This window comes from Misgurnus anguillicaudatus, chromosome 20 (assembly GCF_027580225.2).
Source record: "Misgurnus anguillicaudatus chromosome 20, ASM2758022v2, whole genome shotgun sequence".
NCBI lineage: Eukaryota > Metazoa > Chordata > Actinopteri > Cypriniformes > Cobitidae > Misgurnus > Misgurnus anguillicaudatus.
In genome coordinates, this window is record NC_073356.2 from 22,111,729 (window position 1) to 22,138,534 (window position 26,806).

The following is a 26,806-nucleotide window of genomic DNA, read 5'->3' on the forward strand; positions in this document are numbered from 1 at the left end:
ACGAACATACTGATCCTTTCTCCAAGCCGGTACGTGTTGATGCAGACATTTAGAAAAAGATGGCTGTTATTTTTATTTAGTGCTGTTTGCACACAGCTCAAAAGATACAATCAAGAGGAAAAGGTAAATAAAACACGTAACAAGCGTATAAATATGACAGACCACTACAACATTACGGTAAACAGGAAGACTTGCGCTTTTACAATCAATGGCGCTAGTCTACGAGAACGTCATAGTTGACGTAACACTTCTTCCGGTTAGAAAAAAGGTTGTCAAATCGTCGGCCATCTTGGTTCCTGTAACAGCCTGAAATAAATTAAATATTACACCGAACCGGACTACACTACGAATTCATCACGTAAAGTAAGTATAAAAAAATTAAATACTTTGCCGCGTTTCGATTCGCTTGTTATAAAGCGCTAAGTTCTGATGCAGCTATGTCATTTAGAGCTCGTGGTCCAATAAAAGTTTTCATCCAATGGACGATTGTTTTGGAGGATGAACATAGGCGCCATTTCCCTCTTCGGTCTCTGAAGCTCTTATTGGTGGCTAGTGGAAGGGAATGGAGGCGGTCGGGAAACTGTTGGACATTGGACGCCATTTTGGCTCCTTTTTGTGAAGAGTTTCTATTGGTTCGTTGCTTCAGTTTGAGCCCAAATGGTGGCAGTTTCTTAACTACCGCAACCCTTAGAAACCTTGATTGGTGGAATCTAGTCCGAGGTTTGATTGGTCTGAAGGACAGATCCAAACGTAGTCTTTATTGGTTAGACTGTCTTTACACCGCTGTACAAATGTTTTAGGAAGCTTTTGCTCCAAATAATCATTATTTCCATAATCCTAATATGTCGGGAATCACAGTGAATGCGGCCTGCTAACGTTGTGTGCACTGTCTCTGAAATCTACGCGGTTCTTTTCTTTTGTAATGTCCTTATCTGTCTACATAATCTTACTGGTTGTAGATATTTAAAGGGGTGATCGTAATGAAAATCATATTGGTCACGTTTGGTTAATTCTAAAACAAAGTTTTATCTTGCACATGCACCCTGTTCGGGTTATCTTTGTTAGCATGTGTCTTGGTAGACTGCATAAGCTTTCTTAACCTCATTAAGGCACACTACTTTTGGAATTTATAAAGGGGTAATGTGTGATATGATTTGGGACGTGTGTAAGATGTTTTGGGGAAGTTTAATTTCACTTTGCCGAAAGTGTCTATGCTGCCATCATTTTCAATGCCGAAATAGCCACGCTAATCGTTTCTTCTACTGCGTGATCAAATACTTTCATTTAAGCAGCAAGTGGCATAGCTTTTATATGACGGGTTGAATTAAGGTCAGTTCATGGCATATGAAACATTTGCATTAAAGATTTTCAAGGTTGGCTGTTTAAGCCACATCAGTGTTGACCTTGATTTTACAAGAAACCAACCTGCACTCGCGGCAGTTGTTGCTAAGTAGCCGTAGTATTCTACTGTAACGTTACTGTAAATAATTTACCTGCCTTCTAAAATGTCTTTAAGCAAAAGTATATGAAGCATTCTTCTGCAGTATGTGTTGCTGTATTAGCTTTCATCTTTGAGGTGTAAGGTTTTATCATAATGTTGATGCTCATGTCTATTATTCACACCACACATGAATAATAAAAGGTTTGATCGCTAGTTTGCTTAAGCAAATACCGAGTCCCGTCTTATTTCCTGTATTTACGTGTAATATGCGCTGCGTAGCTGTGATGTGAAAATTGTCCTCATATTTTCTCTGTGTTTGTGTAGGTCATTCCGTTTAAAAATGCACTGCATTCATGGCATTTTTTTCAGTGGTTTGTAAAATGCCAAACATCTGTCTTGTAGAGTCCGTTCTTGTTACCAAAACTGAACAAGCAGTCCTAATCGCATAACTGCATCATTTTCAGTCAAATACGTTATGTTTGTCCTTGTCTTTTAACGTTTTTTTGGAGTTAAGCCATTTGATACATTTTTATTGCATGTTTATTCATTACACTTCATTAAACTTTCCTACTTCTGCTGTGATGCAGTGTATGCATGTCTCTGCACTCAAATGAGACTGCAAATCTGACCTGTGTGACTTTCCACTTTAAATCATGCGGCTTCAGCATGCGGCATCCTCTTTGAGACTACTCTCAGCCAATCAGTGATCGTCAGCTTATTTGCATCACTGCACAACTGACCACTCCGCTCCTCCAAGAGGCGGGCATTAGAGACATTTCGTTTGACATTGTAAATAAGCAAGGGACAGTTGTTTGAGAAGTCAGTTGTTCATTCTAGCGCCGACGAGCAACCGAGGAGAAGACGACCTGCACGGCACAGACACCCAAGACCTGCAACCCGACACCGTCTTTTAGTCTATTTGCGTCTTTTGTGCAACTTTCGTCGTCTTTTGTCTGTTTTTTTTCTCTCTCGTTCTTTTCATTCCCTGACCCCTATCCTGCTGCTCAAGGTAACTTAAAACAGGAAGTTGAGTGTCTGTGAAAGGGGCGGAGTGGAAGAGGGTAAGAAGGGAGGGGGGAATGACACAGCGCATAGACAGCTGGCTCAGCCTATAACGGCCAAGACCGTTTGAGTCTTATTGGAGGAATACAGTATGGAGGCAGGACCTCAAGAGTGGGCGGTCCGGGTGTATCGTTTAGCAAGCTAGATTGATTACAGTCGAATGTTAAAGGGAAAGCAGTCAGGAGATTTTTGTCCCGACTTGTTCAACTGCTCTACATTGCTCTCTCACGCTTTCTTACTTCTCTTTCTCATGTTCGCTGCCTTTATTTCGCCATATCTTCACTTTCTCGTCTGTTTTCCGGTCACTTGCTCTGAGGCAGGGAGGTCAGCTGAAAGACAAACACTAGGGTTGCCAGGCAGAGGCCAACTCCAGGCTCCGGGCGGCTTCAGGGACTCGGACAGGGAAGGAATGGGAGGGGGTTGTGTGTTTAGAAAAGGGGGAGGGGGTGAACAAGATGGGCTAGTGAAAGGGGGAGGGGTCGAAAAGGGGGCGGTAGGTGATCGCTTTCCCCTCGGCTCGGTGCTTTGAACACAGAAGCGGATTGCCTGTCCCACACAGCCTTTTGTTTCCTCCTGGGACAGAAACTGTGGACTAAAGACACTTTCGCTATGTCCTCCGCTTTTTCTACATCGTTCACAGTGCAGCAGCATGAAGGGCATGGGGTAAGTGTGACTTAATAATCAGTGTCTCTCTCTCTCTCTCTCTCTCTCTCTCTCTCTCTCTCTCTGTGCAGTAATGGGATGCTTTCTCTCTCCTCCGTTGCGCTTTTTCTCATCCCATTTTTGTCCTTTACATTTCCCCTTGCTTGAAATTCGAGTCTTGCTTGTTTTGTTTTTGCGTTTTATTTTGAAGGTCCGTAAACGTCCCTCCCCTCTTTTTTCACACTTGTTAAGTGTTTGACATTGTGTGGACGTTGACAAGCAGTTCTGACTGTACATTTGACTGGCTTTGTGTACTCAATTTTAACTTTTCCTCATTGAACTATATGTACCTTACATGATGGCAGTTGCCCTCCTCTGTAAATGCCAAACTTGTTTTGACTTCGGACATTTGAAAGGTCTTCTGCTGTGTATCTTTGCTATACTATCAGTTGTGTTGGATGAATGATGCTTGGGGAGAGAGGTAAAGCTGGCCCTGGCTGCAGTTCACCTTCAAGGCCCAGTTTCAAAGCTTGTTGTTTACACTTTTTTAAAAGTGAAACAGTGGATGCAGTTTTTGTGTGTTTTACCATGCATCGGGAGACTCAAAACTTGTTTTTCCCTCTACTAGAAAGTTTTCATTGGTGAGACTATTAGGGTGTTTTATAAAATAACTCGAGTTAGATGCTTTGGCTGCTGCGTCTCACTATAATTTAGTTGACTATGATCATTTTACTGCGCCATTCGCTCTGTTAACCATAAACAGTCAATAAACAAACACGTTCAAGGGTAAAATGTCACACCTGACTAGCAGTTTTTGTAGGTTATTTATCCTAACCACACTCTCCTATGTTTTGCACTTCAAAACACATTTTGAAATATTGCAGTGCATGAAAAGTTTACAGTTGGGGCGCTGCTGTGTTTCTCAAGCTAGCTAGCATCGGCACGTCATCGCACCTTGCTGTTGCTAACGGGCCCGTCGCCAGATGAAGGTCAAAGGAATGTGAGAGCGCCTTCTGCATTTGATCCGTCAGCGGGCCGGGACAGTGCATCCCTTATGGGTGCACAGATAAGAGGGTCACTATTCACCATTAGACCTCTCTAGGGACCACATTGTTACAGTTGCTGAAGGGATTACTGTAGAGTCACCAACATGGTGCAATGAAAAGTAGACAAGCCAGTCTTCTTTCCTCACTTTCTTCTCAGAATTTTGTGCTGTAATGTATCCCTAAGCCCCCCCAACAGTTTTTTTTCTCTGTGTGCTGCTGAATGACCTTGAGAGTTTAGGGATGTTTACATGGTGTTGACGTAGGGCTGAAGCAAGGGCAACTTTGAAATGATTGATGCTTGTGGGCCGTATTGTCTGGCCACTCTGTTTTCAAAATTTAGTGCAAAACAAGCACGTTATTCGTCGGTTAAATTGTAATTCATTGGCTGCATTTTGTTTTGTTCCAGTCGATGATTAACCACTAACTGCAGGGGGCTTTCAGGTTTTTTTGCTGGTAATGTCTGGGTAGTTAATATGTCGAGAATGTAGCTTAACAGATGTGCTAAAGGTGACCTTTCTTTATGATACAAAGATACAAAATCGTTTTCTCAATACCTTTACTGTAGCGATATAAAATTAGATTTACATGGCTGCGTCCAATCATCTGATTTAATATGATCACAAATTAATATGGTATTGATGCCATGGCTTTAATGATTAAAGTATAAAACTGATGTTTTTTTCTTTTTCTATTTTTTTCACTTGTTCTTTAACTTGTTTTGTTTACAGAAACTTCCAATATCAGATAAGGTTGAATAACCTATTTTCATTTGGTGTGCATTCAGTTTTGGTTTTTCTAAACAATGAAGGGAAGGCATGTTGGAGATGAGGAATGTAAAGAAAATGAAGATGTGATAGGGGTTTAGTTGGTGTGGTGTTACAGTGTTGTTACGGTGCTAAACTGCTAAAAAAACAAGAGTTTAATTTATAATGCAGGCAGCTCGGGGGTTAAGCAAACAAACGTGTTTGAATTATGTCTATTGTTTGATAGCGGTGAGCATAAATGCCTAAAAACATAGCATAGATCTAAAGTCAACTAGCTCCTATTTAAGTGAGCTATCCAGCCCTAAACCCACGTATTTACTTATCAGCATAGCTGATTTGAATCTTTCCAGCATGAGGAAGACATTGATGTCTCTCTTTAATCTTACAGCCGCCTCGGATTCATTAAACAAACCACACAGACCAAACAATAACTTAAAATGGAATTGTCCTGCTTAACTATATAGCTGTAAGTAAAATTTTGCGTCACCATACAAAGCAAAGCCGCACTCTCTCGGTTTCACCCACCATCAAACGCCTAGCTAACTCGCTGCATCTCAGTCTATCTGTTGTCGAGGGGGTAATTGAAATCTCAGGTTTTTGTAAAGTGCCTATCCTTGATCACCCCCGAGTGTCCTCTGCCGAGGTACTGCAGTCCTTGCTTGGCGGAAGCAGAGTCGGGAAGGGCCGGCATGTTCTTGCTGATTCAGCCTCTGGTAGCGGCATTGACTTTCCGAGACATAGAGCACCGGCAGTCGTTGCTTTATAGGCAACCCGAACAGATCAGGAGAAATCCAACACCGCCATTGACTTACTGAAGGACGATCGTGACTTGAGCGGAGTTGCGCGTTTGCTAAACTTCCGAGTGAAGTCTTCATTCAATAGGCTACTAACGGTGGTGACAATCTTGTTTGTTAGTTGCTACAGTTGAGGGTCAATTACATCATCAATGGCAGTGCTAAGTCTGCTCATTTTAACATAATTAGAACATTCAGCTGACCTCAATGCCCTTGTTGCAGGTTTGCATCTTTAGCTGTTAAAAGGGTCTAAAATAGCCTCTACTCAGAAGCAGCCGGTCTAAGTGAGCCTTTGTTTAACCTATTTATGTCTCCTTCAATGGAGTGTTATCTTATTCAATTCGCCTCACGATTTCCCAGGTCTGTGACAGTAATTGCTCCTGTTATCACCTGGTAATTAGCCAGCTACATTTCTTAATGGCCTTGCTTGAGACGTTAAATAATCATTTCTTATCATGCCAGCCTCGGCACCTCCACGCTCACAGATCTACCATAGGAGATTGTCACAAGATCAACACCTGATGCCATTGCCCCCCAGCTAAAGAAAGACCACTTCAAGTGTTTTTCTTATTATAGTGTCCCACCTTCAACACATGCCAAATGAATTTGACAGTTGGTGGCACGAAATGGGACTTATCGACAGCCTGAGTCACGTGACTTATTGTTGCATTGTGCTTGCTTTAATGCTATTGATCATGTTTTCGGAGGCTAATAAATAAAGTGAACAAGAGTTATACTATAATATGGTTGTGAGTGGACATCATAACCATCGTAGCGGTTGAGTATGAAACGAAAGGAGGTCAACTTTTAAAGTCTCTTCTGTTTATCTCCAGTGATCTCGCATGTTTCACCGTTTCGCTCCCCTGTTTGACCCACATAGTGAGTCTGCTGCTCAGCAGTCCGACTGCACCGCCTCCATTAAGCCCTTGGCACTTTGTCTAGTTATTGGATTATGGCTGAACTGCACGAGTCCCGGTACTTTAACCGTCTCTCTCCTGTTCATGTGACACCCCACCCTGCTATTTTTGATCCTGTGTTTTCTTCCAGAGACCGAAAGAGCGAGAGAGGTGCTATGTAGCGTCTACGGTAACTCAAGCCGAGGCAGGCTGGCTGCAGTACACGGCAGAATTCCTCACATGCCATAGTAACCTGCCAGCTTTAGTCGCTCTGACACTCAAGGCCTTCTGCGTTTTCAGTTCGCATTAGTTTCTGTTTGGATTGAACATTGCGTCAGTGCTCTGTCAGAACGCCACATTTGTTCAAACTGTCTGGAAAACCAGATGTGCACTACAGGCTTCAGGTCAGCGGCACTGAGAAGGTTTGTAGTTTGCGTAGGCTTTGTTCTCCGGGTTTTTAACATATGGATCCCTGGCTTGGTTTACACACGGCTGAGTTGACTGATCGGCCAACGGACAAATACGCAGGCTTTTTACACAGGATATCACGGGAAAAATTATTCACGCTAACTAAACGGTGTATTGTGTGGTTTATTATTGCAAAGCTCAAGTGTAGACAGATACCCAAAAGATTGTGGGACTTGTTATCATTAATCCTATCTATAATACCATTTTCTTTTCTCTTCTTCAATTTGAGCAGATTTGGAGATGTCAGCAGACTCTTTTGGAGCCGGGGGTAGCGATGCCCAGCAGAGTCTACAGTCCTTTTGGCCCAGGGTCATGGAGGAAATCAGGAATCTTACCGTGGTATGCGTTACACCTTCTTTCATCCAGACACATACGTTCAGAAATGCTCACAGCTCACAATCTAGACACTGCCTCTCCAAAACAAACAGACCAGTTGTAATTGGAACAACATAGTCTACTATTTAGTTTTTTTACTGTCTGTTGCTAAGAATCATTAATGTGGGTTCTCCTCTAACACACTCCCGCACTGTTTCAGAAGGATTTCCGTGTGCAAGAGCTTCCTCTTGCTCGCATCAAGAAAATTATGAAACTGGATGAGGATGTGAAGGTAAGAACAGGCGAGCTGAATCAACACAATCACTGATGGCAACACACTTCCTGTCTTTAATTCTTTAGAGGGCAACAGACAAACGTTTGCTTAATGCCAAGTGGCCAGTTGCGTTGATAATTTCTTCCACCATCTTCTCAATGTGGCAAAGTCATTTCTGGTAACGGCATTTAGAGTAACTAAATGCAGAGATGGTGGTACATTATTTCTTATTTTTGTACGGTCACATGATTAAAACAATAAATCCTGTTTGTGATGTTAACTCATTCCCCACCAGCCTTTTTTAAAAATAGATGCCCGCCAGCATTTTTTTGTGATTTTCACGAAATGCTTTCCAGGGAAATGTTCTTCTATAAATGTATAAACACACAAATATATCAAATGATAGAACAGACCCTCTGCTTACAAACAAACAAACACAATAGGGAAAAAAATTAATCCTATATTCATTTGTTCTCTTTTATAACCTCTTAAATATGGGTAGGTTTTTACCCAATACCCAATTTTGAGCAAAAAGCTGAAATAATTGCTTTTTTGTAAAGGAATTTTGTTAGAGATCAGATTCAGAAAGATTATCAAAACATTCACAGAGTTTAAAATTAATTAAATTAGTTTTTGCTTTCGTTTTTTTATAAATTGGGTAAGGCATCTAGTGGATAATAGTGAAATTACAGATTACCGTTAAAACTCATCAGGAAAGCGTCATTGGCAGGGGAAGGTTTTCTCTTAATTGACGAGATAACTCGTCTATGGTGGGGAAAGAGTTAACAGGCTTTAAAGTCGCCATGAAACGGAAGTATGGTTTGCCTTACTTTCCCCCTGGTAACGTATATTTGAATGAAACGGTTTCTGAATTGAAATAAGGCAGGGCTGGATTTGAATTTGTCTATTGAGATCTGATTGGATCATTTGGGTCGTTTTGCTAATTGCTAATCGCTGCGATCTTCTCCTGGACCCCGCCCAACTGCCATACCATATGACCGGAAGTGAAGAGAGATCGTTTTGAGGAGGGGAGGAGATTTGCATTTTTTATTAAAGATTATGAGCACACACGATTTTTTTTTAAAATAATGAAGCTCACAGATAAGTCATTTGTTAATAATACCACAATATTAACCAAAAAAAATATATATATATATATATATACGTTTTTTTATTTCAATTTCATTGCGGCTTAAATGCATCTTTTTATGACAAATCTGAAATTAGCTGAAGTTCTCCTAATATATTTTATAAACTCCTGAATAATAAAACATTTGTATGCACCCTGCAGCAGTCCATTGTGGTCCTAAACGGTATTAGGTCATTCATAAATGATGTTTAGGTTATAAAATAAATGCTCCAGGAAAATGAATGATATATTTTGTGGGACGACTGCATATTTTAACGTGTAAATTCATAATAGCGCTTCAAAATGTATTATATAATTGTGCAGCAGTCATAACTCCAGACGAGCTTGAGTTGCTGAAGTGTCTTTGCTAAGTGTTCACAATATAACATCCATTTGCAGTTATAGTGCACAAAAATAATGCATATATTGACATATTCTCCATTATTTCAATCGGTCTTTGTATAAAAGCACGGTGTACTACATTTATGCATTTTGGCAGACTCTTTTATCCCAAGTGCTTTACAAGGTACACATTTTTTTATCAGCATGTTTCCGTGTATTTACATGATGTATTTACCAAGTGTTTTATATACAAAAGTACTCACAATTTCTGTGAAATGACGTAAGAAAACATTCATATGTATGTAAATGGCTCCACCATTCATTTTTACCTTAAAATAACGTTTCCAAAAAAGTTTCAGTGGTTCATCCACTCAAAACAGGGTGAATGGCACTTTCACATTCGCTTTGCAGCCCTCTATTGGCCAAAACCGCACTAAAGAAGTTTCCAACCGTCGGGTAGTGGTCCTGTAGTTCGAGTGAAAACCACAAAAACTTGCTTTACGGCAGACCTACAATCCAATCAGAGCCAGTTATGCTGCAGTATTTACGACAGTGGTAATGAACAATTACGCTTCTAACCAGTAGGGGGAGCAAAGAGCAATAAGTCTTTAGTGTTGCTTTAACGCTTCTCATTTACTTTGAAAGGGTGACGTCAGGCGTTGCCGAACTGAATTGTGGATCTGTCGGCTTCGCGTCACTTCTGTTGCTTGCAGCAGAAGTTAAACATTTCTCAACTTTTCAAGCGCCAAAGCATGCGTCAGCTAATCAGATTGCCTTATGCAAATAGCCTAGTGCAGAGCCAGACAATTACGTTTACAGAACGAAGAGCATGTGTTTGACTGTTGGCCACTCTTCAAACACGCCCTCCGTCAAGTGTTAACACTTGCGCCCCGTGTGAATGCACCATAAGGAGCACAATTCAGGAGTACGGTGGCAAAGGCACACGAAATTTGATCTGTGGGTCTCATCTGTGGTTTGCTGTTTGGGTGCTTTCTGCGTCGCCCATCGCTGGATGAGTGGTGGAGCCATTTACATGCATATTAATGTTTTCTTACCTCATTTCACAGCAATTGTGAGTACTTTTGTATATAAAACACTTGGTAAATATATCATGTAAATACTTTTTTTAAGGTTTCACAATGAAATTGTAATAATGCTCTGTTTATTTGAATCATTCATTAAAAACCTTTTTTATTTAATTGTAAATGTCTATATTTTGAAATTAGACACAGAATTGTAGATAAATATACAAAGAATTGTAGATATGTATTTTCATATGGCTTGGTTATACCCATATGAAAATAAATAATTTAGATGGCTTTTTCTTCCTCGTTCTACATCATTAAGATAACAGGGGCATTAGCAAGCAGCCCAATGGCCATATTTGGAAATGTGTTATGAAAAAGAAAAAAGCTTACAGAAGTCTTTTTTTGTGATATCAAGCTCAAATAAATAAATTAATGGTTCCACTGTACTTAAACAACATTGATAACTCCTTTTTTTTTAAACTAAATTTTTAAAAATAAAGTCCCAATTGTCGTCTTTCTCAAGACTTCACAATTGTGTCTATAAGTCAAATAGTTTAGGTGCATTTTAGCGTGGGCATGCCAATTTCATAGTTTTTGCAGAAAGTGCGTGTGTGTGGGGGTTGCTTAACAGTTTAAGCCTAAAATTAGCTGGATTAACCCTAATACATGCAGACATCTTCTTTTTCATTATATCATGTGATGTTAAAGGCCACAGAGCGTGATCTTTCCACACTGCTTTGGAACCACGTGGGAAGCAGGCATTAGGTCAGGGTGGTGCCCAGATGCTTAAAATAACCTGCAGCTTACAGTGAGAAAAGCCAAGGCAATTAGGAGCTCAAGAGCAGTGACATGGGTAGAACCCTGGTTCTGGCCTTGACGTAGCCTGTGCATGTGTACATATCTTTGACAGAAGGCCAAAACAGAGAGAGAGAGAGAGCAATGCTGAGAATCACACATGCTCTGCTTTGAAACCTAGTGAGCATTTAAAGTCGCAAAAGATGCTTCAACTTCATTATGATGCCTTCTTAATATAGCTAATTTTAACTGAATTCAAAGATATAAGTAGCATCGCATAAATTCTTTACGTGAAGGCAATTGTAAGGATGTATTGTGACAAGTTCAGTGGGAAAAATAAATCAAATATGGCAGATGAGGCAAGAAAAATATTTCTTAGTAAATAAATGTTTATTTTATTCTGTACTTTAAAGTATTGATAAAATACTTAATTGGAATTCAAATGTATTATTTTAGTCAAAAAGACTTTTCCTCTATATTTACTGAATTTTATAACCCTTCATAGATGATCAGTGCCGAGGCTCCCGTGCTGTTTGCCAAAGCAGCACAGATCTTCATAACTGAGCTCACTCTCAGAGCCTGGATCCATACTGAGGACAACAAGCGTCGTACACTACAGGTCAGTACACGTCTAACTTGGATAGATGTATCTTCTGTGTCTTGAATTGAAACTATTGGAGATATTGATAAATGTTGTCAGACATATCCTGGTGGATACCACACAAGCTCAGACACTGCTTAGTGGTTTGTGTGGGAGTGACCTAAGTTAGATTCACAATCTGATTATTTCCCAATCACACCCTGATTTTCCCAATCATTTACATGCTTTAAATAATCTGATGAAATTAAAGATACATAAGCATTATTAGATGCCTTTGTCAGTTAGATATAAATGGCAAGTAAGTCCTACATGCAAAGAAAAAAGCACTGTAGTTCTTCAAATGGAGTTAAATGTCTGCACCTGACATTAAGGCCCTATTCTATTTTATACGCCTACCTCTGAGTCTTGCTCCTTGAAACAGAGTGCAGGGTTCCCACGGGTTCTTGAAATCCTTGAAAGTTTGTGAATCTGGGAAAAGAATTCTTGAAAATATACATGCATAGATTCAGGTCATTGAAAGTGCTTGAATCTATTGTATGCAAGAAGTTTTCTGGAAAAAATCCATATTAGTCCCTGTGTAGTGTAGGAAAATATCATAAAAATGTTAGACTTTAAGCACACATGCTAAACAGTTCGCTTTAAATGCTTATATCTTCTGTATGCAAATGTTGAGTCTAGAGCTGCAAATTTCGACTATTTTTTCAACCGATTATTCTATCGATTATTTTTTCGATTAATCGAATAGTCTAAAGATTTTTTTTACAAATAATAAATGTAACATCTGCTATTAATGCCAACATTTTATTGAAGCATTTTCTCAATTAAACAAATACACAAACAGTGCCAGTGCCAAGGAAAATATAACAAATCACATAAAAACAAGTCCAACATTAATTCAGCCTAACATAAACAGTGCAAAAGGGGCATTATTCACCTTAAACAAATAAAATATATTAATATTAAAGAAGTAAAATAAAAATAAATCAAACTGAATAATAACTCCTTATTAATATAAAAACATGTCCTGCTCTTTATTGTTCCAGCCCTAGTGCTAATCATAAACTAATGAAGAGTCATCATTAACTACAAAATGACTCACATGAAATCATTGTTTGTTAATACATTAACTAAAAAACATGTCATGTTGTACTTAATGATGACTCTTCATTAGTTTATGATTAGTACATGCATTCTAATCAGCATTAGTTCAGACTGAAGTAAAAATAAGTTCATTGATTCATGAACCCTTATTATAAAATGTAACCATATTATTACTGTTAATATTATTACTATCAGTAGTAACGTTACTGCATTCTCATTTAGCATCAACTTTAACATTTAACTTTTCTTAAGTCTCGGGTAAATACAAATTTAGTTAGCAAGATCTTCTAATATTTTATAAACGGCGTTTACGCTGCTGTTACTTTAAATAAACGCATGTCAGGAATACCTAACGAGACGAGCTTTTATAATATCTGCGCACATAGCAAAAAAATAAGCTATGATAACTCCGCGCTGCCAGCTGGCTTTCAGTGCACGCGGGCACATGCCTATCTCAGTGTAACACAGTAACTTATTATTTCATAACTTCTTAATATAAAAAGTTAAACATGTCCCGCTCTTTATTTACTGTTTCAACATACTGCCCAGACGCGATGCAATGTCGTGTCTGTCAGGCGTCTCGCAGCTCGTATTAAACTAAGATGTAAACACAGCTGTATTAAGCACAATATATGCCTGCATTGATTCTATTGTTGTATAAAAACTTACTGTAAAAATTCAAATACTTACGCTGCCGTCGCGTCATTTTGAGGTCGGAGAGCTCCAGGTTGTTTTCTTTTAAGATGACCATGCACAGATGTTGCGCTGCTGTGGTATGCCATTTCAGTTTTACACAGTATGTGTTTTATTTGGTCTCTGCTTAAAGTATTCCCACACTTTTGATCACGTTCTGGCTGTTTGGTATAACACTTGTATTATCCGGTCGGAGCTGAAGCCGCCTTCATTTGAAAACGTAAACATTGCGACGCATCGACGCATTTCCGGCAAATCGACGTAATTACGTAATCGACGTAATCGACTACGTCGACGCGTCGTTCCAGCCCTAGTTGAGTCATACAATGAAAAATGCTTTTCTGCATAGTTATGTTTGACACATGAAAACGTCTCTGGTTACGTATGTAACTGTTGTTCCCTGGGAAGGGAAAGAGGTGCTGCGTCCCCCTTGCTATACTTCCTGCATCCCTGTAATGCCATCTTTGGCAATAGTTTAGATAGCGATATACTTCCTGGCTCCCGCGTCACCCTGTCTTTGTCGTTAAGCCTCATCATTGGTTGATTTTGATATACACATTCAGACGCACTTACCCCTGCAGGCATCCCCAAAGTGTCACTGCAGTGGCACAGCGCAAGTTCCCTCGAAAAGGAACTGTAACAATGTATCTTGAAAGGTAATACGGTGTAACCTTGCTCTCACTTGAAATGTGTCCCCACATTTAGTCCTTGAATTTGAGGGTATTGGACCTGGAAAGTCCTTGAAAGGTCCTTGAATTTGAAGTTAACTAAGGTGTGGGAACCCTGAGAGTGGAAAGGACTAAAAATATTCCCCTAAGAAATGGGCCACCACTACTACACTGTCATACGACATCATACGTCCTACGTCAAAATAGTAGGTCCCGCCTTCAGAACACGTTTAGAACGGCGAAACCAGATGGGTAACAGGGATGCGTTGAGTCAAGGGGAACCGGGACACGATTGTGCTCCGCAGGTTGCATTTGTCTATGTTGCTGTACTATTGTACAATCAGTTACGCTGGATATGTAAGCAAATTTTAGCTTTTTTTGCAATCGTTTTTTTAAATTACATGACCGAAAATATGGATACTAGATTGAATGTAACATAAAACAAATTATTTTTTGTCATTAAAAACTTTATTATTGCAAAAATAGGCTTGAATTACACTCGCATGAGCAGCCATGTTGGAAAATTTCTTACCCATTTGTTTGAAGTGAGGTCCCAAAAAATCTTCATTTAAAGGGTTTGGCCCTACCCCTCCAAATTAAAGATAATTGAGACATCCATGGCCCTTCACGTGAACATGCTAAATGGAGAGGTAGGGGTAAGGGGTAGAGATGGAATAGGGCCTAAAGGGCACATATTATGCTGATTTTTATAAAATGTCTTATGTGTGCCTAGAATGTGTCTGTAAAGTTTCCGAATCAAAATTCCCCTCAGATCATTTGTTATAGCATGTCCAAAATGCCCCTTATTGGGCGGTAGCAGTGTAAAAGTGCTGTTTTAAATGTGTATACCTTTAAATGCAAATGAGCTGCTTTTAGTTAAAAATAGATCTGATTCCTCTGAATTCAGTCTGAGACAATATTATCTTTAGCTGCATTAACACAATTTTAAAAAGCTTTTGGGTAAACCTGTCAGTCAGTGGCTGTGGGCAGGGCTTTGTTAGTGTGACAATACATTAACAAGAGAATCAAACCAGCATGTCTAATGAAACAACTTAGGTTAATGGGGATTAAAAAAGGAGTGGGTGGATTTTTTTTCATTGTAGGGTGGTTGTGTTCACACACTGCCAGCACACATTTATGTCCAAAAGTGGATTTTGAATAATATGTGCCTTTTAAAATGGCATAAAAATCAAATATGCCTGAAAATCCATGTCCTACCCTTAGATGCATCCAAACTAATATACCAAAAATAGGACTATTGTTTATCCTGGTCGTACATGTAGTGTAGTTAAGTCATGACACAGCTTGTCTGTTTATGGTAAGAGCCCCCCACACAAGCCCCCAGGGCTTATCTCTGTACAGAGCCTAAAAGTACATCTCCCATGACCCACTTACTTATTTCATTTTGTCTCCCTGGGCTGTCAAAAACACTGTCCTGAACCACAAATAATACTCTTACAGTGTTTCCTTAGAAACAAAGTATGATACTTTTATAAGCCTAAAAGTATCACCAATAAAATTATTTTTAGAATCAACCCATGTAAAAAGTAACTCTTATCTAAGGTCATTAACCGCTAATATAGCAACCCTTTTCCGACACCGTGTTTTGCAACAGTTCTTGTCATTGAACAAAGCTGTGATGACTGGTAGAGCATTTCTTTAATATGTAGATTGTATTGCCGCTCAGCCTGTGAGCTTGCAGCTGGCCCACACTTTCATTGTGAAGGCATCACGCCAGTCAGTGTCGCCACGACAACAGTCGTCAATGGAACAACTGCATGGATGTGACCCTTCACCACCAGATATTAATCACGATGCTAAAAATAGCTGTGGTTCTGGGGGGTGACAATGGGTGGGCTTTGCAGCCAATATCCTGTGGAAAAAAATACAAAGAGAGATGTAGGGTGTGATCTTTCACTGTTTATTTAAAAAAAAAAAATAGAGTGAGAAATTGTATACGTGTATTCATGCATCACCTTTATTATGTCCTAATTTTGTCCCTTCTGTAATCATTTGTTATGTGTGAGCTTTACTTTCATTCTTGTGATCTTTTCAGAGGAACGACATCGCCATGGCCATCACTAAGTTTGACCAGTTCGACTTCCTCATCGATATTGTCCCACGGGACGACCTCAAGCCTCCGAAACGACAGGTGCTGTTTCTTGAGACAGGATGGCTTGATTTGTCAAATTTTATCAGTATATAAATGAGTGCAGTGTCGTGTCTGGTGGCCTGAGGGCGCTGTAAACATCCTTGACTGGAAGCTTGGTGTAGGGTCAGTGAAGGCTTTCAGTCGGATGTTTGCAGCACTTGGCTTCCCCTGAACATCATTGCTGCACGATTTAAGATGTGCCCATTCTACCATGTACCTCACTCCAAAAACAGCCATCGAAATGCTTGAATTTTCAAGGTGATCACATTTGGAAGGATCTGTGATAAGGACCAAATATCAAAGTCCCCCTAGCTCAGCTAAACTCATGTCTTTATCTGACATGAGGGCTTTATGGTCCTTTATAGTTTTTTGTGTGTGTGATCAGGTGTGTAAACATCCTACACTCTCAGCTGTGACATCATTGAGCTGGGAGAGGGGTGTTTACTCTCTTTGTCACAACTATATCATCAGGAATACATGAACTATTGAGATTAAATATAAAAATATAGACTTAAAGCAAATGTTTAGCTATTACTTTAATTAGAAAAGTGCAGATGATTGCCTGCCGTTACTCTGAGGTTGAGTGTGGACGTGCGGCTAAAGGTCTTGTTTCTGCTAGAAGATTGCATTACTGGGTTTTGCTTTGCCTATAAGTTATTCATCCTTCTTCCTCTAGTGTTACAGATTGAAAATAATTTATGGAGATGTAACCAAAAGATAGGCCTGCATTTGTTTGTGGGGTTATGAATGCTCTCTTACATGTCTAACAATGCAAGCTATATGTTTATTCATCATTGTACCCGTTCATGTGTAGGAGGACGTGCGACAATCTGTTGCCCCGACCGAGCCGGTCCAGTATTACTTCACTCTGGCACAGCAACCCAGCGCTGTTCAGGTCCAAGGTCAACAGCAGGGCCAGCAGGTGGCCGCTCCCACCGCCACCACACTACAGCCGGGGCAGATTATCATCGCTCAGCCCCAGCAAGGCCAGGTAATCCCCATCCCAAACCAAAGGATTCTAGCAAGAAAACAGGACCGGGAACAATAGGCGTGACCACCTTAAAGTTTGCCCTTGGAATCACCCTAGTAGTGTATATTATACTGCAGTCTGGTTCGCAAGTATCTGAAAGTTGATCGTACCTGCTCTTATACGACAAACTTGAGCCCTGCTTGTTTTGATGAGCCCATTACAGGATCATTTGAAACATGATTGGTGGAGGTTGAAAGACCAGAGGTGTCGTTCACACATTGCTATCAGGTGAACGGCAGAGAGTCAAGTTGCCCCGCTTATGTAATATCAGTATGGTTTGTTCAGTTCAGGCTCACTCTTCCTCCTCTCAAATTCACTTTCTCTTTGCCAGTGTGTCTGAAACGGCATCATTGCTTTTCTATTTGTCTCCATGTGCTTTGCATGTCATTTTTTGTATTGCATTAGATCCTGTCTCACAGTTTTAATTCCTCCCCATCCAATCCGAGACTGCTCTTCTTCTCTTATTCACTTTCGCTCTCTTTGCGGATCAGTGCTGCTTCAGCAAACTGCAATTTGCTGACCTGTCAAAGTTCTGCTGCAGTCACCTTAGAGAGCACTTAAGATCAAATATATATGTGGTTACATAGAATATATGTTGAATTTATCCACTTGTGTTTATCATTTATATATTATTTAGCTTCCATATGTTTACTGAACAATTATGCTCCCTCATTCTCTCTCAAGCACTCTTCTTCTTACCTTTCAAGTTAAGAGGGGTTTTAATGGGGGTTTCATCTTCATACCTGAGGACAGAGAGTTTTTTCATCAGCTTTGTCGTTACCATTTCACAGCATAACTTTCACTTGACTGCTGCAACACATGGTTTTGTTTACACCATGTCTGTTCAGGCCAAATATAAACTAATGGCGCTTTTCCATTGCATAGTGCATAGTTTGGTTTGGGTCAGGTCAGCTTACTTTGGGGGGCATTTTCACTGGGTGCAGTACGTAGTACCCGATACTCTTTTTTTTTTTTTTTTTAGTACCACCTCAGTCGGGGTTCAAAGCGACCCGAGCTGATACCAAAATCGTCACTACCAGTGTCATCCCTGTAATGTAAAGATTAGCTTTACCTTCATGCTAGCTTGCACTGTCTTGAGCAAACATGTTGTCATCTGTGCTCTGCTATAAGTTCCCAAACTCCCTTTTAGTGATGAAAAACATCCACAGGTAGTGAATCAAGAACACCATAACAGTGTTTTTTCCAGACTGGCGTTTATACAGAAACTGTCTTGTGAGACAGGGGTAGTGATAAACGCGATGTGCAAACATCTATTTGTGGTGGTCAATTTTAATATTGTGGAGGACTGAGAAATAAATAAATGAATGGGAATGTACAAAGACGCTCTCACTTGTATGATGTCACAGCAGTATGCAGTGCAAATTTAACAACACGCCTATAATCCCTCCCACTCTGAAGTGTTACTAACTAGATGGAAAAGCTAACCAAGAGAAAGTTAGGTGAGCTGCCCCGACCTGACCCAAACCAAACAGTGGGGTACTATGCAATGGAAAAGCCAGATAAATGACACGAGTCCAATGCTAAATTTTTGGTCTTTATTTTAAAACGTTTTAAAGCATTAAATTAATAATTTGGCGTCCAGACAAAAATATCTCTTACTTATAAATTATAAACAAACAATGCATAATTTCAATAACCAATCATTTTGACTTTAATATATATACACACTACATGTAACACATCACTCTAACTTTTATTGTTTACACTTTCATAGCTATTAAATGCATTGCTTTTGTCTTCAGATCGCTTTTCGCTGCTTTACATGTTGCATGTGCTTGCTTGTTAAGTGCTCTCATTCTTTCCTTCCTCTCTCTCTTTCTCTCTCTGGCAACATTTCCTCCTCTTCCTCAGGTATTGCAGGGAACCACAATGCAGCAGCTGCAGCAGGTGCAGGTCGCTCAATCACAGGCGACCCCTATCACGGTAAAAAGCCCTTTTACGCCCGAATTCCTTGTTTAAGTCACACAGCTTTTATGGATCATTTGAATAAGAATCGTATTGCAAAGAAGTAAAAACAAATTACTCTCGAAAATGTGCATTGGATATACTATGCATTGCATTATAAATGGCAGCACACTGAAGCAGATTGGATAGTAATATAGCACCAGTCATTGTTTCTGTTTGTCCATGGTTAAAGGAATTTAAATGCCCCATTTGTGGTTGAATGATGTGGCGTATTCAAATGCTAGTGATGACATTGTTTTATGGCTTATTAAGTGTAGCAGTATTCAGTGGGGATTTATATTCACAGTCACTGGGGACCACTGACTGTGATTTTATTGATTCGATCTTTATTCTTGTGGTTATGGAAAGTGAGACTTTAAAAGCACCATCTGCCTCTCACAGTGTGTTTCCAAAAATGCCATGATATATGAAAACAGCTAAGTCTGTTATTTTCTGTTTTCTACATAGTCATCCTACATAATGTAAAGAAATGTATTTTAAATTATTACCTTGATATCTTTAATATTAAAGGGACACTACACTTTTTTTGAAAATAGGGGAGTTTTCCAGCTCCCCTAGAGTTAAACATTTGATTTTTAACATTTTGGAATCCATTCAGCTGATCTCGGGGTCTGGCTGTACCACTTTAACCATAGCTTAGCATAATCCATTGAATCTGATTAGACCATTAGCATCATGCTAAAAAATAACCAAAGAGTTTCGATATTTTTCCTCTTCTGTAGTTACATCATGTACTGATACAATCGGGAAATTATATTACGCAGTGCCCGAAAATAGTCCTCTGCTATTGAAAGTAAACAAGGGGACTATTTTCGGCTGCTGCGTAACATCATTGCGCCTGCTGCAGCCACAGTACGGCAGCAAAGTCCTTGATTATTACGCCAGAATGAGAGTATAGTTCCTAGCCATATCTGCCTAGAAAATCGCAACTTTTAATTTTCTGTCGGTCTTAGTACACGATGTAACTACAGAAAGAGTCAAGTTTTAAATAGGAAAAATATGTGAACTCTTTGGTCATTTTTGAGCGCAATGCTAATGGTCTAATCAGATTCAATGGATTATGCTAAGCTATGCTAAAAGTGTTGGCGCCGGACCCGGAGATCGGCTGGATGGATTCCAAAACGGTAGAAGTCAAACTCTGGGGGAGCTGGAAAATGAGCATATTTAAAAAAAAAGAAATGTGGAGTGTCCCTTTTAATATTTAGTAGAGTCATGACAAAGAGAAATCATTGATTGAAGTCAAACTTTGATGCTCTTAATCTAATAATTAATTTGAGACACCAGCCTGGACATGGTCACATTTGTCATGTTCAAAACTGGAAACTTAACCCTATAAACTGGTTACCCAGCATTTATTTTCTTTAAAGATTCTAGTCAATAAAGGGTGAATTCAGGATTTTCTTAATACAAAAATAGAAGCAGTTATTTACAGAAATCTAAAATCTGCAGTTCATATACCTCTAGGGATCAGTCCAGAAAACCTAATTGCTTTTGTCTATCGGGTGTCAGTTTCTGAAAAAGGGAGATCATCTTTCACATCTCCACAGTCAGCACCCGAGTTTCTCTGCTCAAAGCCAGATGCTCGAGGTCACAGTCCTGCATCCCACCTCTTTCCACAACACTTCCTCGGTTTAACTTTCCATTGGAGTCATTTCTAGGCCACGGCATAGTGCTAGATGGCTGTTGGCATTGGCATCTCAAACCTGCGTACTTCCTGAAAAGACTCCCAACAGGATGAAGCACAAGATAAAACCATTTTAATAGAAGTGTGAAGCGTTCAATGTTCTTCATGCCTTTGATCCTTTTTTTTCCAGAGCGCTCCGGTGACCATGCAGGTGGGCGAAGGCCAGCAGGTGCAAATTGTGCAGGCGGCTGCACAGGGGCAGGCGCAGGCTCAGGCACAGGCTGGACAGCCAGCTGGACAGACTATGCAGGTCATGCAGCAGATCATCACCAACACAGGAGAGATTCAGCAGATTCCAGTAAGAATAATGGGGCTCAAATTTTGGTTTGCGTATTTTTGCTCCGTTAGGGCTTTGATTATTTTAGGGGTATTCTAAAATGTAATCAATTTGAATTTAAAGGGATAGTTCACCCAAAGTGAGAATTGTCATGTTTGCTCGCTCTCATGTTGTTACAAACCTGCATACATTTTTTTGTTCTGATGAACACACAGGAAGATATTTTGAGAAATGTTTGTAGCCAAGCCGTTCATGGACCCCATTCACTTCCAAAGTAGGATAAAAGAATTCTATGGAAGTAAATGGGGTCCACAAACGGTTTGGTTGCAAACAAATTTATGCAGGTTTGTGACAGCATGAGAGTGAGTAAATGATGACAGAATTCTCATTTTGGATGAACTATCCCTTTAAGATTGTAAATATAGAGGCGGTTTCCCAGACAGATTTTAGATTAATCCAGGACTATGCCTTAGTTATATTAGGATATTTTAAGTAGTTTTTACAAACAAATCTTACTACTTGTGTGCACTCAAAAAAAGAATTCATTGGATTAACTCAAATTGTGGGCAGGATTTCCATCCAATATAAATGTGTACCCCTAACTCATAAAAAACTGCTTTACACACTAAAAATATATTGAGTTTGTCCAACTCAATTTAAAGTAGATGCCAGTACACAATTAAGTGTAGTTGCCTCAACTCAATTTAGTGTAGTCTAAATAACTCAATTTAGAGTAGTTTGTATAACTTAATTTATTGTAGTTTTAATAACTCAATATAGTGTAGTCTGAATAACTCAATTCAGATATTTTATATAAAACGTTTTATATCATACTAATTAGCATGAGCACATGTTAGCATGCAAGTAATAATTACATATGATACTTTGGATGAGCATGTGAGAAGAGACTGATCTCCAAACAGGCATTAACACAGTTAGTGCTCATTGAGAGAAATACGTCACATTCACAACTTAACCACAAGCGCCACTCTTCTGCACAATGTTAACCAAACAATTTGAAAAAATATAACACAAACGCTTCTAAATCAATAAGATAAACGAACATTAAACACTATTAAGTCTTTCTCTTTACCTAAAATAACACCTTAATTTAAAAAATGACTCCAAAAGCAGTTGCATGCAAAGCATGCTGGGAATTACAGATCCACGGCCCAGTTAGTAATAGCAACAAAAATCATTCGTGTTGTCCCAACATAAAATGATTCAGTGGACTGAACATGATAAAATTAGGTTGAGATTTAAAAAACCCGTATTTTTCCAGAACCCAAATTCAAACTTATTGTGTTATCGCAATAAAAAATATCAATAAATTATAGTACATATTCATTTTGTGTTAGACTAATTTAATATATATACTTATTGCTCTTAATATGGTATTTTCAATTAATTGAACACAATTTTAATGTGTCATTTCTAAGAAGGGCTTTTTTGAGTATAGAGACAAAACAATGGCACTGATATATGTTAAGATGTTTTTTAAATTAAGGCAGCTCAAACATGCATTTTAGTCTGGGACTATGATAAGCCCTGTCCAGGAAACCGCCCTATAGTATGTTGGTCGAAACTTAAAAATGTTGATAAAGATGCTCATGTGCACTCATCACTGCCCTCTTGTGGTGCCTTACAGGTGCAGCTTAACACTGGCCAGCTGCAGTACATTCGCTTAGCTCAGCCAGTCTCAGGAACACAGGTTGTTCAAGGACAAATACAGACTCTTGCAACAAATGCTCAGCAGATAAAGGATTCAAAGCTTTTTGAAATAAACACACATTTTTCTTATTTTTGTGTGAACTATCCCTTTAAAGGTGCATTGTGTAACTTTTAGAAGGATCTCTTGACAGAAATGCAACATAATATGCATAACTATATTATCAGAAGTGTATAAAGACCTTACAAAATGAGCTGTATTGTTTTTATTACCTTACAATGAGCCGTTTTATTTACATACACCGCGGGTCCCCTTACATTTAAGTTGCCATTTTGTGCTGTCATGTTTCTACAGTAGCCCTAAACGGACAAACTGCTCTATAGAGCATGTTTTGTCACTACATTGTCTCAGATGATGACATGTTTGTCGTGTGGCGGGCGGCTACTGTACTTTCACTAGGCATTTTGAAAGAGAGTGGTGAGCTGAAGAGTGATTCGATCGTTGCAATTCACAGTCTCACCGCTAGATGTCGCTAAAAATCTACACAGTGGACCTGAATATTATTCACTTTTTAAGCAGCACATAAAATGCCTTGTCTTACTAATGAATATTTTTCTTTTAGATAACACAGACAGAAGTACAACAGGGTCAACAACAGTTCAACCAGTTTACTGATGGGCAGGTAATGGCTTGAGTGAATTTATTAACTACATTTTCACAGTCATTCAACAATATCAGTCGGTTAAAGGGGACATATCATAAAAATCTTTTTTCAAGTTTAAGTGCTATAATTGGGTTCCCAGTGCTTCTTTCAACCTAGAAAATGTGAAAAAGATCAACCCAGTAACTTAGTTTTGGTAAATCATTCTCTGCAAGCATGGGAAAAAGTAGGTAATTGAAATTTGGCTCCCATTGTGATGTCAGAAGGGGGGATTACGCCCCTTAATGTGCACTATCCAACCACGGCATTGCCATTTACTGCAGAGTTCAGCTCATTTGCATTTTAAAGGACACACCCAAAACGGCACATTTTTGCTCACACCTATAAAGTGTCAATGATATAATAAATTATCTATATGGTATTTTGAGCTAAAACTTAGCATGCGTACTCTGGGGACACCAAAGATTTATTTGACATCTTAAAAAAGTCTTATGAAATGTCCCCTAGTAACACGTCCCATTTCTTTCATTCTACAGCAGTTGTATCAGATCCAGCAGGTGACGATGCCTGCGGGGCAGGAGCTGACCCAGCCCATGTTTATTCAGTCCACCAGCCAGACAGCTGACGGGCAGGTCACCACGCAGGTCAGCGCAGACTGAGGCCGTGGATCCTCTTCCATACTTGCCCATGGAGCTCCCGACACTACCAACCACCATATACAGTGAAGGGAAGGCGATACCACACCGTCAACCACACACGAACCACTTCAGTCTTTGCACTTCTACGCCATGTTTTGATCAAGTTTTCCAACTATCATTCGTCAGCCTACAACTTTAGATTAACGCTTCATAATTTAGGTACCATCCAAAATACACGTATTGCTGTTAGCTCTGTTTATTAGTCTTTTGGTCTGTTTACTACAGTACTGGGTAATGGAAGGATCAATGTGTTGTGGCAGAAATCCCACTGTATTATGTCTTTTGCAATAAGGCTAAAGTGTATTCAAACCCACCGTCTTCCTCGCAGTACTCATAGAATAGGTCCTTGTTCTGTAGTTAAATGGATATGGGTAGAGATGATGCGTTTTGATTTTTGCATTTCTGGTAAGGCTTGTGAAACGTAACGGTAAGTCTGTAGGAGGGCTTTTCTCAGATGTGAACGAAATTAACCTCTTTAATTTTTTTAAGCCCTCATTCATTTTGACAGATCATGCCATCTCACGATGTGTAGACTTGTAAACTTGATAAAAAAGCCATAATCTACACATTCTGTACACAAGTATCTCCGTAGTTTGTAATTCATTAGTAATTGTATTAGTTAAGTTGTAGTATCTTGTATAGTTTTGAAATTTGATAACATTGTATTTGTTAAAGGGCTTCTTCTTGGGTTTTCTACATGCAAAATTGTCTTTTTTTGTGTGTGTGAGTGCGTGTGAATGTGTGTAGGTAATTGATGTGATCTTTATGGGCGTCTTTCCGGACCAGTTAAAAGAGACCCCGTATGCCCCTAGCAATAGAACTACTCTAATGTTGCCCACTGTAAAAACAACACCCTAATTGAACAAAATCCTTTTATATAAAAACATTTTTAATACCAGTTGTAACTTTTTTTAAAAATCCCCTCGTGTTTTTCATTGTTATTATTATTGTTGTCGGTTATGTTGTTTAGCATGTAGTTATGACTGGCAGCATGATATGCAATACTTGGCTACATATTTTATTTTTGTGTTCTTTTTTGTAAACAGACCTTGGTTTGTGGAAAAATAAAACATTTCAAAAGGACGAAAATTGTGTCATGACAGAGCAGTGTCACAGTTGTGAAGTGATATAATAACCTATATATGGGAACCTGTTTTATAGGGTCTATGATGGTAACACATATTTGGAATGTGGTCTCTGCATTACACGCGCACACACCCGGAGCAGTGATCATTGGGGTAAAGATCATTGGGGTAAAGATCTAAGTCACAACCAAATACAATACTGTATTTGTACATAATACTAGTGCTACTGTAAGTAAATAAATTTATAGTACGATATGAGTGGTCTTGCGTCACAGTAAAACGTACATAAAGGGGGTAGTGTTTGTTTTTACCACACGATGGCGACATTTCGATCTGTTTTTTAAAAATAGATCTCAATCACTGACCATTGGTCATTTAATTATTTTATTGGCGTGAGTGGCTGCATTTCTTCTAGCATATCTAACAAGATCACATCAAATTATACATTTAGTTCGATCAGAATGGTAAAAGTGGCGTTACAAGTTTGCCAGCGACTGACTTTGGGATACCTGATGTCTACCTGAGTGAGTTATGACGTCAGCTACATTGCACACTTGACTACAAAATATCAGGACACACATTTTTGAACAAATAAATTCACACACAGCTATCTAATACTTTTTTATTGTATATGCGCCAGTTACTTTTTACTATATAAATGTGGAAAAAGTGACCAGGGGTCTCATTTATAAAGCGTGCATATGCACAAAACGGGCTGGAAACGTGCGCACCCCAGTTCCCACGCAAAGGTTGTGATCTATAAAAAAACAAACTTGATGGGAGAATTGGTTGGGATCTGAGAATGATTCATCTGTGATTTATAAAGGTAACACTGCTTTGTTTTATAAGTCTTAATAATTTTTTGGCTTTTGTGCGTACGTAACTCTTAGCAAGGATCCTACGCACAGTTTTATAAATTAGACCCCAGGGCTCTAACGTTACCACAGAAGAAGAACCAGGAGTTTGGAACGATATGAGGCTAAGTAAATAAAGACACATTTTTTGGTGGGGAGGGGGGGTTAAAGGTGTTTCTCACTTAAAACTACACCTCTGTTTAGGTTGACTGGTACTGTAACATTAACACACAAATAGGCCCGTACTTGTGTTGGTCAAGATTTAAGTCGTGGAAATGCTTAATCGTCTTATGCTGTAAACAATTACAGCATTAATGAGTGTTGGTTGATTCCTAAAATTTGAAAAATGGGACCTGGTGGATATCGGTGCTTAATCCAGGCATGACTTGGATTTATCAACTTTGTTTGTCTAGGCCAGTGGCTCTCAAACTTTTTCAGATTCAGATATTAGATTGCTTGTCTTTTGCCTTTCATATTACATTATAAAGAGTACAGTGTTCCTGTAGCTCATTGGGTAGAGCAATGCGTTCTCAGTGTAAATGTTGTGATTTCGATTCTTAGGAAACACACATAGGCATACTGATAAAATAATGTATTGCTTGAACACAATGTAAGTCTAGATCTGCCAAATGCGTAAATGTAAATATTTTA

General features: G+C 39.2%; 1 protein-coding gene across 10 annotated transcripts; it reads left to right on the forward strand.

Annotated features, from left to right (window-relative positions):
• The first annotated feature begins 199 nt into the window (after window positions 1-199).
• nfyc (nuclear transcription factor Y, gamma) lies at window positions 200-25,305 on the forward strand. Of its 10 annotated transcripts, none has more exons than XM_073858294.1 (11): window positions 200-363; window positions 7,346-7,452; window positions 7,649-7,720; window positions 11,502-11,615; window positions 16,116-16,211; window positions 17,026-17,202; window positions 19,114-19,185; window positions 21,042-21,209; window positions 22,837-22,942; window positions 23,478-23,539; window positions 24,055-25,305. In XM_073858294.1, the coding sequence occupies exons 2-11, from the start codon at window positions 7,354-7,356 to the stop codon at window positions 24,175-24,177; spliced, it is 1,089 nt and encodes a 362-aa protein (XP_073714395.1). In that variant the 5' UTR covers window positions 200-363; window positions 7,346-7,353; the 3' UTR covers window positions 24,178-25,305. The 10 variants fall into 10 exon arrangements, with proteins under 10 accessions (XP_073714395.1, XP_073714399.1, XP_073714403.1 ...); XM_073858298.1 differs by having other exon boundaries at window positions 7,652-7,720; XM_073858300.1 differs by having other exon boundaries at window positions 229-363; window positions 7,343-7,452; window positions 7,652-7,720.
• Window positions 25,306-26,806: the final 1,501 nt, after the last annotated feature.